The 13,196-nt window shown below is 36.7% G+C and overlaps 1 protein-coding gene across 3 annotated transcripts in view; it reads right to left on the bottom strand.

Moving 5' to 3' along the window:
* The window catches only part of CADM2 (cell adhesion molecule 2), a 571,525-nt gene that overhangs the window by 40,582 nt on the left and 517,747 nt on the right, over positions 1-13,196 (bottom strand). For 2 of the 3 annotated variants that reach the window (XM_053934157.1, XM_053934158.1), the window contains one exon: positions 9,835-9,954. The exons of the other annotated variant lie outside the window; for it this stretch is intronic. In XM_053934157.1, coding sequence (XP_053790132.1) covers positions 9,835-9,954 — 120 coding nt within the window. The remainder of the gene's footprint in view (positions 1-9,834; positions 9,955-13,196) is intronic. 3 annotated transcript variants of the gene reach the window in all.

Genomic DNA, 13,196 nt, shown 5'->3' with positions numbered 1-13,196 from the left:
TTATAGTCAGCCAAACAGTGAGTCAAGTGTTATTGAATAAGGTTTCCACCCTGTATTTCTCAGAGTAGATGAGTTTGTAATTCTCTCTTTTTCTCAATTTTGCAGTGACAAAAAATGAACTCAGCTGTGATTACGAGACCGTGGATTTCAAACCAGACTTCTCTTCCACTCCTTTCCTTTAAAGGTGTGTTTGAAGCTAATCTTTTAAAACACTGGCATTTGATTTTTGTTCACTTGTTTGCCTTTGTTAACTGCTGACACACACCCAATGTACCAGCCCCTCCAAGCACTGTGGCACCCCCTTTTCTCCACAGTGCACTCACTGAATCTGACAGAGAAAAGACACCTCAAATGACTAACACAGAAAAAAAAAAAAAAAACCCAGGCATGTGATTCAGCAACTTATTTCAATGCTCTGAAAAATGCTAAAAAAAAACCCAACAAACCTTAAGAATACCCTTTTTTGTATTCACAGTCTGAATAACTTCACATGCAAAAATTAATAGGTCGGGTTAAATAATCTCCAAAGTCACTCTCTGTAGATTTTGCTTTTTTTTTTTTTTTTTTTTTTGTTCTGGGAATGCTATAGCTTCAAGTTTCACCAAGGTCATCTTTCATCCAAAAAACTTAATATAATTAGTATCAATTCTGCATTTTGTGAGGCTCACACTGGAAGTTATTAACTGTGTTTCAAGTGGAGTGTCAGAGAAACGAAGGGCAGAGAGAGTAATCTTTTCAGCTTCAAAGGCACAGTTGATGACTTTAGTTCACTGGTTTGTGAGAAAGACGTGTATTTTTTATTAAAGGTGTTAGCAATACATTTGAAACTATAAGCATTTTTCTCTCTTTTTTCTTTCCTCATTTCTAGAACTTGGCGCCACTTCAGTCTTTTTTTTTAACATCCCACGCGGCACTGGAACAGTTGCTTTAGATGTCCTTGTTGTTAGCTATAACAATATTTAGTTGTATACTTTTTCTTGGAATAGTGAAGCACTTTATCAATACCCTGACACCACAGAACTTGCCAAAATCTGCCTTATTTACTAGTAATAAATATAAAAAAAATAGATACCAGTTTTTGTGGGTAGTGCCTTTAAAATACCATAAACACTTCTCTAAACAAAGTAAAACTAAATTTTGTGATCCCATATAAATACAGCAACAGTGAAGGACACTCAACAGCAACCATTTGCTTAATCTTTCTCCCTGCTGTCAGAAACCAAATATATTGCCCTTAAAACTCATCATTAAAGATGTGCTTGACAATGTCCTTAAAACCAACCACATCACAGTCTTAATAAGATCCTAAAGATCATAGATTCAATTCTTTCAAGTGAAACTCAAGAATCAATTTCAAAGCATATTTACAGAGTCTTCTTTATAATAAATATTTGCTTTTGAGAAGAAAATGCATATGGAATGTGAAGCCTTCAAGAATCAATCTGTGGTTGTTAACCTCAAAGACACTGAAGTGAGAAGCAAGGCTCAAGTTTGTAACAGTGAGGATAACTAAGTGCTGAAGAGAAACACTAAGGGGAACTGCAGATTCTCTGTTTCCTTAGGTCCTAAATTAAGTCTACATATGTTCTGGTGAATGCTCTTTAATAAAATAAAGGTTTCTGTGTCTCATTATAAATCTATGAGACAGGAAACTATACAAGAATTTAGGCTAACTGACCCAGCAGGTCCCTCTTGACTGAGCAGATCACAGATTTTATCTGTGAATAACACACCAAAACTACATACAGTCCTACTGAAAATTAATGAGCTTATCTATATGTAAAGTTTTACTTGGAAGAAAGGAAAGTACAGCCTGTTTTTCTGTAGAGGAAATACTTTGGATGCCTGCAAGCCATTGTCAAGCTTATGGGGCAGCACTGACAATACACTAAAAATTGCCTGTCTCTCTTTGGACTGGAAAATCTAGATACATCCACTTCAGAGCTACCTGCAAGTGAGATGGGATAAACTCATTTAACCAAACTGCTTGTAGAGACGCCACCAAAACCTCTTGAAATCAGTAGAATTCTGGCTTTTAAAGCAAGAGGTACAAAACCCCACTTTTTAAAAAGTTATTATTTTGAAAATCACATTTTAAGCCTGAAGATAGCAGGAAGTTAGTATGAATGGTATAGTTTTCATACCTTGTTTACAACTGAATGTTGAAAACCACTAACTTGAGGTTAGCACCCAACTAGAGGTCAGATGAAAATGGTCAGTGTGTGACATCAGAACACGCTGACTGTGGTGTAGCACTTTGCATGGAGCTGGTGGCACTGATAACTTCAGTCCTTCTTCCCAGGGACTTTTTTGGAAATGCCTGTGCTTCCCTGCTAGCTGCACGTGGAGGCTGAGCAGAAGAGCTAACACCTTACAGCTTGTGGCAACTGAGGCGAGGTCTGAGGCTGAACTCAGAGCAAAGGATGCTCTTGGCAGGCACTAAAAATGCTTCCAGCAGAAGGGACTCTTAATTTGGAGAACTTCTTGCACTGCCAGTTTACAATAGAGACTGTCAGACTGCATAATTCATATGCAGTAGGAAAAAAAAAAAGGCAAAAAAGAGCCAAAAAAACCCCCAGTGTGATCAGAGCTTAGGCTGGGAATGTTTGAATTCCTGACGCATTGCTGAAGCCTCTCCAGAGCTTAGCTATATAATGGAATCTTTATCAGACCATCAACCAATTGTGATACTTATCTGCTCAGCCTTGCATTTTGGGTTAAGTGATAATCCATCAAGGCTGGAAATCATTGTGTACTTTTTAAGTTGCCTACTTCATTACTGCAAGCTGACAGCTGGATGGATTTGTTAGCACTAGAAATATTTGTCCCAGACACAAAGAGCAGGTTCCTAATATATGATGATATGATATTTTCTTTCATGTATTCAGCATGCCTGTAGCTTAATCTATGTCTCATTTATGATATTCATTTACTTGGTAAACTATTCAGATCATGAAATCTATCTTTATTTGTTCCAGAATGCAACAGCCTCATTTCATGAATAATATGACCAAATAATGTGTAATAATGATGACGGTCTTCATCTTATATCATAATGGCTGTTAAGCACAGAAAATTGCCATTTTGTAAATGGCACAGGTCTCTGCTTTAGTTTGTAAAGGTAAAAATTGCAAAGCACAAGTACTTTACATGGCAATGGAGGTAACTAGCCTCATGTGGGTCATGTTGCCAGAATTTTTTTTGATGGTTAGACTGCATGAGTGATGTACGCGTTGCCTTGAGGATTATTCTTGGATTGAAATTACAACTATAAAACATCTTTTAAAAGTATCTGAGAACTGGAAATTCCACACAGAAGCATTTAGGTTTGATTTTGGTCTGCTCACGACACACATTTTCTGTATTTCCGTTTCCATTTTTCAGCATGTAGTGATAATGCAGTTTTATATTTAGTTTCACATTGCATGAAAAATTTCCTCCTTCCATAACCACATTCAGCTGCTCTTACTGCCCTGTTGCCTCTGAGACACAGGAAGATATCTCATGTGGGTGCACTAATACCCCTAATTCCTAGCCGTAAATTAAAAAAAAAAAAAAAAAAAAGTTTATTATCATACTATGTTTGTACAACCTCTTGCTTGGAGCTGGCATGGTTTTGGTCTGTGATCACCATGCATGTGAACACATAATGTTTGCCATTTTTCTAATTCTATAGGGGTATAGAAATCTGTAGGAATCTAACCAATAAATTATGAAACTGCTTGAAACTGCTTGAGAATATTTGTTTTGTTTTGTTTTTAATATTTTTGTTTGTTTTGTGGGGTTTTTTGGGGGGAGGGGTGTTGAAGGGAGGGGTTTAATCTTTCTTTTTTTTTTTTTCCCCAGATTATGTTATAAGAAGGTTTTCTTTGCTCTGTATCTATCAGACCTGAAAACCAAAACTCTCTTTGAGTTAGAACAGATGCTACAAGCTCCTCTGTTGATCTTAAATCTGTGAGCTTTGAGAATTCACAGCACTAATTGCATCACTAAGCCTGACTAGTGGAACGAAACCCTAATTAAATGGTGCTTCAGAAAAGGAACAAAACTGTGCAACCCCTAAAACGGGCACTGTGGATGACTAAGCCTCATGAAAATATTGCTGTAGAACTTAAAAAACTCCCTGTTCACAACAGGTATATTTTGATATAAAAAAAATCCAACAGTTTGGTCTACCAGCTGGTTGCAGATGCTAGGGAAAGTTTTCCAGCCATTACTCAGCTGTAGCTTGTGGATGTTTCACCTGAGTAACAGCTCTGACTACGACAGCCCTGTTCAGAGATTTTGGAAATGAGGCCTGGAAAGTAAGTTTGAGATCTCATCATGGTCTAACATAGGTTTATTGTGATTTTTTAACACACCATCTATACAGCTGAGGAACAAGTAGATTGTAAAAATAATGGTAATGAAAGAAATCAGTATAAAATCAAGAGATGGCAGTTCTTGAATGATGGATGATGATGAGTTGAATGTCTAATGGAAAAAAAAAAAACCATCTAAGGCTGTTGTCTGAATCTCAAATTGTTCGTTCTTCTGACAAATCTAGACCTTGGGTAAGCCAGTAGGAGACTAGTGAAAAAGTAGGGAGAAAGAAGAAATAAAACATAGAAAATTCTAATTTTCCTACACAGTTTGAACAAACCCAGCCACAGATTAGGTTTTATGTTACTGCTACAGTGATAAAGTAGTATATAAATGAACTTTTATAGTAGTAGTAGTAGTATATAAATGAGCTTTTAGCTGGCTGCCATAGGAAAGTGCTTTTAACGTTAGACAAGGATCATTTTTATTACCAGAGCTGAATGCAAGTAAGCACGCACAACTATATTTAAAGTGTAAGTCTACCCTTATCTACTCTGCCCCTCACATATTCTATAGCTTTTCCTTGCTTTGTTGTTTCTCTCTTCATCAATAGCTCAGCCTGCCAAGTTATATTAATCAGATTATGAGGAAAAAAAAATCATAAGGCAAGAACCGGTGATGTTTAGCATTTTTTGCTAGGAAGAAGTATGCGGACTAGAAGTACTGTTCAAGTAGTTTCTGCATTTAAGCTGCCTATAATGACACAGTTATTTTATTAGGGTTGGGTTTAGTTTGGTTCTTTTTTTTTTTTTTTTTTTAATAGAGACTTCAAGGTAAAACTAGGAAAAAAAAAAGATGGTTGTCAGTTATACTATAAAATAGAAATATGCACACTTAAAGTCACAATATTTTTCAAAATGATTACATCCTCAAACCCCTCCTTATGTCACTGTAAACTCCTGAATTTAGCTCCACAGATTTCCTTTAAGAAATCTTTATTTTATATAGCTCTGAAGCTAAACCAAATAAAAGCAAAGTGGATTATAATAAGGCAGGGATTTCACTGATATATAAATGTGTGCATTTTTTGGCTTTGTGGTCACCCTGGCAAATAAACTCTTGATCTCTCCCAGTGCTGCCTGGGAGCAGCATCACGTCTGTGCTGCACACAACAACTTCTGGAGATGTTTCCAGGCGTTGCTATATAAAGCTTTGAACATTCTGGTACAGTCACCATCCAAGTGAGTCAGCTGAGTCTGAGTCACTCTGATATGTGCCATCAAACTGAATGGATCTGTCTTTTGAGACTGGGATTGACATTGTTACATTTCCACCTGTCTGGGTGGTGATGGTGGAGGCGAGATTTCAGTCTTCAGTAATAAGTAAAAAACAAGCAAGTTTTATAACCTCTTCTACTTTTTTTGTTCCTTGATAGAAATAAGGATTTAAACAAAACAAAATGTTCTGTTTGTGTGTGTGCATGTGTGGGTGATTACCATAAGGACAGCCCATGGGAAGGTTTTATGTACATTTGTGTGCACAGGCTTTTTCCCCTCTGTGAATACAGAAACACAGAGCTGTTCTGACTTGAGGTGGCTTCTCCTAGACTGTTAATCACACTCCCTCTCCACCTACAGGTCTTGGAAAGATTGGCACAGCACCACCTAAATTAACTTTACACTAATAAAGTATTTCTCTAATGGAAGCATCCATTGTTTCACTGTTGGGGCAAATCCACAATCCTCTTGTGCCTCTTCCCAATCATAAAAGGGAAAAATTGCATGGATCCATGCACAGCTTTCACAAATAACATTGCATAAATCTGATAGAAAGACTGATGTAGATACTCATACAGTGTATAATTATTCTTTCAGTAGTCCTCCAGATTTGTTTCTTCTCATACATTTTATTCTCATTTTGTCGTACATTCCTCATCACGGTTATTAGGCTTTAAGATACCCTTGACAAATATATAAAGGGCAATATTCCTCACTGGCATTAAATTATGTTTAGGGTTTTTTGAGTTAGTAGGTAATGTACCAGTAAAAGAATAATTAATTCCTGAAGGACTGAGAACAAAAACAAGCATATGTTTTCTGAGAAAGTGAAAAGTTTGACTAAACAGAAAGTTTATGAATTATCGTGCTGTCATCCAACTGGATCAGTAGCCTTTTTCATGTTGTTTACTAAATGCCAGGCAGATTAAGACAGCAATGAATCACATGGTTCCAGAATTAACTGATGGCTTCTGGAGAAGTTTCTTTCTCGTGAATTAAGGTTTTTGGTAATGAGGAGGTACAATAATCAGAACGCAAAATGCCTTGGATTCACAGATTCCATTGGCTTTTTACACCCTGTATCATATGCCTGCAAAGACATTTCCTGTGACTGGATGTGAAGCAATGCATACTCAAAGTGGACTATGTAAAAGTCATGCAGAACAGAGTAATGTCTTGCAAAACTTACCTGCGGAGACTCTTAAGAATTAAGCACTAATTTCAGAACAAAATTAGTGAAATATGTCTAGAAGGTTTATTGTGCCAGCTATGGGAAAGCCAGTTCAAAGATATCAAACAGCATACACTACTATGACCTGTGGAAAACGTGTTTCCTTAAGACATGATACAACAAAGCAAGTGAAAGAAAACAACAAACCAAAAAAGTTTTGATGTTTGAGAATATATGGATAGTTTCTCAACTTAATGGCCTTATATATTCTTTCATGTCAAAAATCTTATTGTAATATGAAGCAGAGGTGTCAAAGGAAAATATGTTTATGTGGTACTTTTTGCTCAGCTAGCAACAGATAGTACTGAAAAAGCTGATCTTCTCTGAAATGGCTCTTATGTCATTTGTACCTCTGTGGGGTGGGTGCTCTGACATTGGAGATGAGGTTCAGTCTTGTATTTCAGGATGGCAGAACTCCACAACAGGCACTGAAAGCCTGTGAACATTATTGTTTACAGGTCCAAGACAGATAGGGGATGAGAAGACCCAGGAGATGCACCTTGTCGAAATTCCCTCTGCCATGGGAATAAAGCACTTTGAAAGAAAGTCAGGATGAAGGAAGTCACAGAACTTAAATAGCTGAATATCTTAAGTCACTGTCTCCCATGCACTTGCAAAGTGTCTCTGCTAAATGTCTTTGCCACTAATACACAGAATCATTTTCCCACTGAACTTGGAAAATACCTCTTCATCAGAGTCATATTGACTTCTGTTTTGAAAGCAAAACCAAACAAGCTGGTGCCTTCAGCTTCTTTGCAGAGCATATCTATGTTTCTCTCCTTGTTCTTTGATCTGTCCCCATTTGTGGTAATTTTTCACTGTGACATCCCCTCCTACCCCCCATAAGAAACAGCACTCCAGTTTCCACTGCAGTCTTCCATTGTTGGCTAAAACACCAATTACTTCAGCCTTGTCCTCATTGTTCGTGATTGATTTCCTTATTTTTGTTATTCATCTAGTGTATTTCTACACACTTTTGTTTTGTTAAATTTCTCACAATTTGTTTATTTAATTTTGCATCAGTTTTCATACCCGTTTTCATGTTTCTTCCACATTGATATCTTCCATGATTTATGTTTATAGTAACGTTTTTTTTTGTGTTTTAGTGAGGTTTGATATCTTAAGACTGTTAAAAAACCCAATTTCATTAGTTTATTACATATGTAGTATTTTCTCTCTCTGCATTGGGATAAACTATCATTTTTCTTTTCAATACAAGATTTTGAGGAAATGGACTTCCCACACTCATTTGTCCCTTTGATTATCTCCCCAACAGACTCTACCACTTCTTGAGATTGGTCTCATCTTTTCAGCCATTTTGCTGCATTCACTTCTTTCTTTCTGGGAAAAGTGAGTGCTCATGTTTCAGCAATTGATCACTCGATTTCCTTTCTTTTACTTTCTATTAAAGCAGCATCTCTGTAAGTGTAGCATCAAATTGCATGCAATCTCCCATGGGTTAGAGCTGAAACTTAGAAGAGAATTCCCCCATTTCAGACCTTTCTATTGATGCTGGACACACAAACAGTGAAAATGAACACTCCACAGGAAAGAAAATGAGGCCCAAAACCACACTTAGGAGGTGAGACAATGCATTAAAAACATCAGTACAATCATAACAATGATGTAGTTATGACCACATAACAAGCAGAACAATTCATGAAGGGCAGCAAACTTCAGCACAGCACACCAAGAGCATCGTCCTTCCAGGATGTGAGCCCTCAGAAAGTTGGAGGCTTCTGTGCTTTACACAAACCACTCTTTTATAAAGACATGGCAATTCCTGTCATTCTGTTCCTTTTCAGGAAATGTTCCTCCTGCAACCTCTTAGACTCATGAACACTGGGCTGTTTTCCATGGTCTAGCTTTATCTTCCTGAAGGAAAAGGACTACTAAAACACTTCCTCTCTTCATTAAAATATCAGCAATTTCACATTGAAAGTAATATTAAAGATTAAAAAATATAATTTTAGGTCTGATGTCAGTTTATCACATGAAGGCCACATTATTAAAATGTCTGTGCCCTGTGGAGGAAGAATTTAGGTGATCTGATACTATCACAATCTTTATTCTTGCAAATTAGACAGGTCGCTACAACTGACTACTAACAATGCATCCAGAAAGAAAAGATGTCATAGCTGTCTTAACTTTCCTGGCCTAACTGCACCTCATCATGTCAACACTTGCAGTGTGGTAAAAGAATATAATTTTCCTCTCTTCTTGTGCAACGAAAGCTTTCAAGAGACCACATGGGAACCTTCTGCCATTTCATTTACCACAAGAGATTTGTAGCTACCCAGAAGATGATAATCTGCAAAACCTTCTGCACACATCTTCCCTATTTAACAGTTATCTGATCAGCCACTGAATAAAAGAGTAAAATAACCTCTATATTTTGCTCATAAAGAAATGAAGCATTACTAGAAACATTTGTAAAGTTATAACAGAAAATACCCCAACAGATGGGGGTCAGGGAGGGGAGAGAGAACTTTTAGCTCATTTACTCTAGCTCTGGTGAGATAACAACACCCCTAAATTAGGAATGCCTTAAACTGTAAAAGGCTAACAAGGGTGATGCATCATAGTGCCTCTTTGTTATCAAGCAAGATTTCATCAACAGAAATTCCAGTGCTGAGACATCTAGCTTGTTTTAAACAGTAGCACCCAAAATAGCCAGTCTTAAAAAGGTCACGTTTATTTAAAAATAGCTTGCTTGCATTTTACATTAAAGTTAATTTACTAACCTTAAAAAATTAAATGCAAATGTATACAAATAATTTAAGCATCCTGTCAAAGTTCACATACACACTGCTAGAGCAATGACAACATTCAAGGTCATACGAAATCTTTCTTAACCCACCTATCACCCTTTGGATTATTCTGTTAAATATACACTGAACTGAATGCTTGCACCCTCTCTTTAGCAATTTGTATCCTTGTTAAAAAACAAAAATATCAAAATCAAAGCTCTAATTTCCTATTTATTATGTGCTTCCCAGGCCATAACAAAGAAGGATACTGTACCTCTGATGCTGGTGGCTGTTGCCGATGTGGTTGTGCTGGCTGTTAAGGCTACATTGGTTGTGACTGTTGCAGTGGTAAGGGAGGGGATGACAGTAGTGGGAAGCAAAGTGTTGAAAACATCTGGTGAGTGGAAAAAAAAAATATAAAATAAAATCATATCATGCAAACAAAGGAGAACCATAATAGTGGTTTAATTTGTAAATACAAGTATGTTGAAAATGACTAAATTAAAACATGATTAACATAAATTATTACAGGTACAACAGGGTACCTTTAAATTCTTGACATTTATCACTCTCAATTTTTATAGTCAATCTTTGAGTACACAGAATTTAAAAATCTGTTAAAATGACCACATTTCCACAGAACGAGAGAGTGACAGTTTAAGTGACAAGAATCCATTTCTTCGCTGAGCCATTTTAAATGTCTCATGTAGTAGAAACCATATACAGATGAAACATGCTGTGTCAGAGTGGGAGATGAAAAAAACAACACCATCATGCTAAAATAAACACACACATGTTAACGAGAAATGGCTGTATGTTAAAACACCTACTTTCAGACAGACTCAATGAAGGGGAAAAGGGGAGAAAATTCTACTAACTATAAGAGCTGCTTTTTCCGGATTGCTTTTCTTCTTCCCACACATTTGCTTAAGACACAGTTGTCTGCTAAGATCCAGAGCAGAGTATATTTCAAAATCTTTACCCTAATTTGCAGGCACAGTCATCTTTCAGTCATCCTTAATGCTTACAATTTATTGTTAGTACACATCAGTATTTTTCTAAAACACCTTCAAACAAAAAATCAGAAATTATAATAATACTACTGATAAAAAAGCATGCATGCAAGTCAGAAAAAAAATTCATACAAAAAATGATGACAGCATCCTATAAAACCCTTCAGGTTTTGCTCAAGCAAGTGCAGGAATGCCAGGATTAGGAGCATGACTGCTTCTCCACAGAGGAACCAACAACACTTGATGCAGAATGCTCCAGCACAGAGCAGAACATAACCAGATGTACACATAGAAAATACTTTTGATTAAACTGCCAAAAGCAATAAAGACCAATAGGACTTTGCTTATAAGGTGATTGCAGGTTTTAAAGAACAAAAAAAAACCAAAAGCTTTGAAATAGAGAAAAGCCCTCTGAGAAGATATAAACATCTGACATTTTTCAGATTATTTATATTGCATTTTTGAAAGGGAAGGACTCGTTTCTCAGCAGTTGATGGTGAGTAACCCATGCCATACTGATTTCACTGAAAATATTTCTGAAGGGTGCTATTCAGTGCAATAAAAGAGCAAAAGTCTGACCCACAATCTGTCTTCCCTTGCTTTGGAAAGAAATGCAATTGGTCCCTGAGTACCATCAATTCAGACTGAAATCAATGGAAGCTGAAGTAGCTCAGAGCTTTTCAGTACTGGGCCCTACAGAACACACTTCAGACACAGAATCCTTGAGTTCAGCATTGCATAATTACTCTCTTAAGGCTTCAAAGTAGCATGCTAGCCTTATTTCCACGCTGGATGACAGATTATTTTCCAAATTTAAAAGTCTCCTCATTAGTTACTCTATAAGTCATCTACTATTTTCTGCATTCCTCTAGTTTTGATAAAAAATACCACTATGCTCTCTGGAATCTATACCTGTGTGATGTTCTACTTCTGAAGCCATAAGAAAACAAACATCCATCTTTCATCTCTATGCTGATTTTTAATCTAATGTACACTGATATTTAATCTAATTCCCAGTATAAAATATTCTCAAGACAGAAAAATTAGAACAGGTTTTTAAAAACCCTCACTGTTGTAGCCATATTAATCACCAGGAATAATGATAATATTACCTGGAGTGTGAGTACCACAATAATGAAATAAAACTGAGTATAACAAGCATTAGAAATAAATTAACGTTAAAAAGATACATGTCACATGTGCTGATCTATGCAATTTCTTCTCATAAAGGGAAACTCCTTCCCTGATAAGTATCTGTTAAAAATTAAATCAAAGAAAAAAAAAAAAAAAAAAACACCTACTTCATAAGGAGATCAAAACCTTGCTTATTAGGAAAGCTGTATACATCATTCTTGTACGTAAAACTAATTAGTGTGACTCATGGTTCCATTAATTATCTTTCTTAAATACCAATTACTTAAGACTGCAGTGACAAGTTATGGTTTTATGACAGAGCTATCCAATCTGCAAGCACGCTGTTTACCTATTTTACCAAATAATAGCTTATATGAATCACTGATGGATGTAGAACTTTCTGGTTTCTCTTCAGATTGAAGCATTTCAAACAAGATTTCTCATTTTAAATGAAAGGCTACCTAGGAAGCAGTCTAGCTAGCACGAACTAGGATATGTCATTGTTTTAATACAGATGTGATCTCATCAGATTAAGAGCAATGAAAGCTTGTGCAGATATTAGTTTCCTGATGAAAGTCATAAACTCTGATGCCAAACATCAAAATGGAAGCCTGGCAGAAGCCTCAAAGAAAAGATGTCTTCTCAAAAGGGATGCAAAACAAGGAATAGCATTTGGTTTCTTTCTTTGCAGAGTGAGGTGAATTTCACCGTGCAAATGACTGCAGTCTGTCTGCTTTGCTCACAGCAATGCCAGGACTTGCTCCTAAAGACCCCAGCACAAGAGAGAAACCAGGAATCAGCAGCCTGAGGAGCACCACGTTGCCCAGGCAATGAAATCTAAGGCTGTTCTGGACTCTGGAAAGGTTTGGTTTGTACCAGCTTACATTCAAGGTTCTGCCCAGTGGAATACTCCATTAACAACATGAGAGTCTGCAACAGGAATGTGCAAAGTAACCGAATAACTTATAGCTCTCCAAACAACACTTTTTGGAATGCCTGGGTCATATCTCATCCTTAAATCCTACTCTGGATCCAAGCATTCTGAAATGATCCCCACCTTGAAAAGACCTGTGCGTATGGTGTCTGCTGAGTCTCACAGAATGACTCCTATCAGTTCTTCCAAGATTTATGGATTCTTATGAAAACTTTGCCTTGAAAAGGCTTTTGCATAAGAGAATACAGAATATGCAGTTCAATAAATAAATCAGAAGCAATGTCCAGTGTTCCTCAGTCTCTCATCATGCATTGCAGGTGTAGGAGGTAAATGGGTTTGGAAGTTCCCAAAAGCACATGAACTACGGATTAAGAAAAAAAATGATACTTAACAGCATTAGGCCATAAACATCTGTTTAAGCCATATGGATCACTGCGCTTCATAGAGGGTGTGCTGCTCCATTTCATGCCAGAAAAGAGAATTACAACTTGACCTGTTTCTAGTCCTGTAGGACTTTTGGTCTTTTATTTTTTTTAATGCAAGGCAAACCTATCT

The sequence above is a fragment of the Vidua chalybeata genome, chromosome 2 (genome assembly GCF_026979565.1).
Source record: "Vidua chalybeata isolate OUT-0048 chromosome 2, bVidCha1 merged haplotype, whole genome shotgun sequence".
Taxonomy (NCBI): domain Eukaryota; kingdom Metazoa; phylum Chordata; class Aves; order Passeriformes; family Viduidae; genus Vidua; species Vidua chalybeata.
This window is presented reverse-complemented; position numbering and strand designations above follow the sequence as displayed.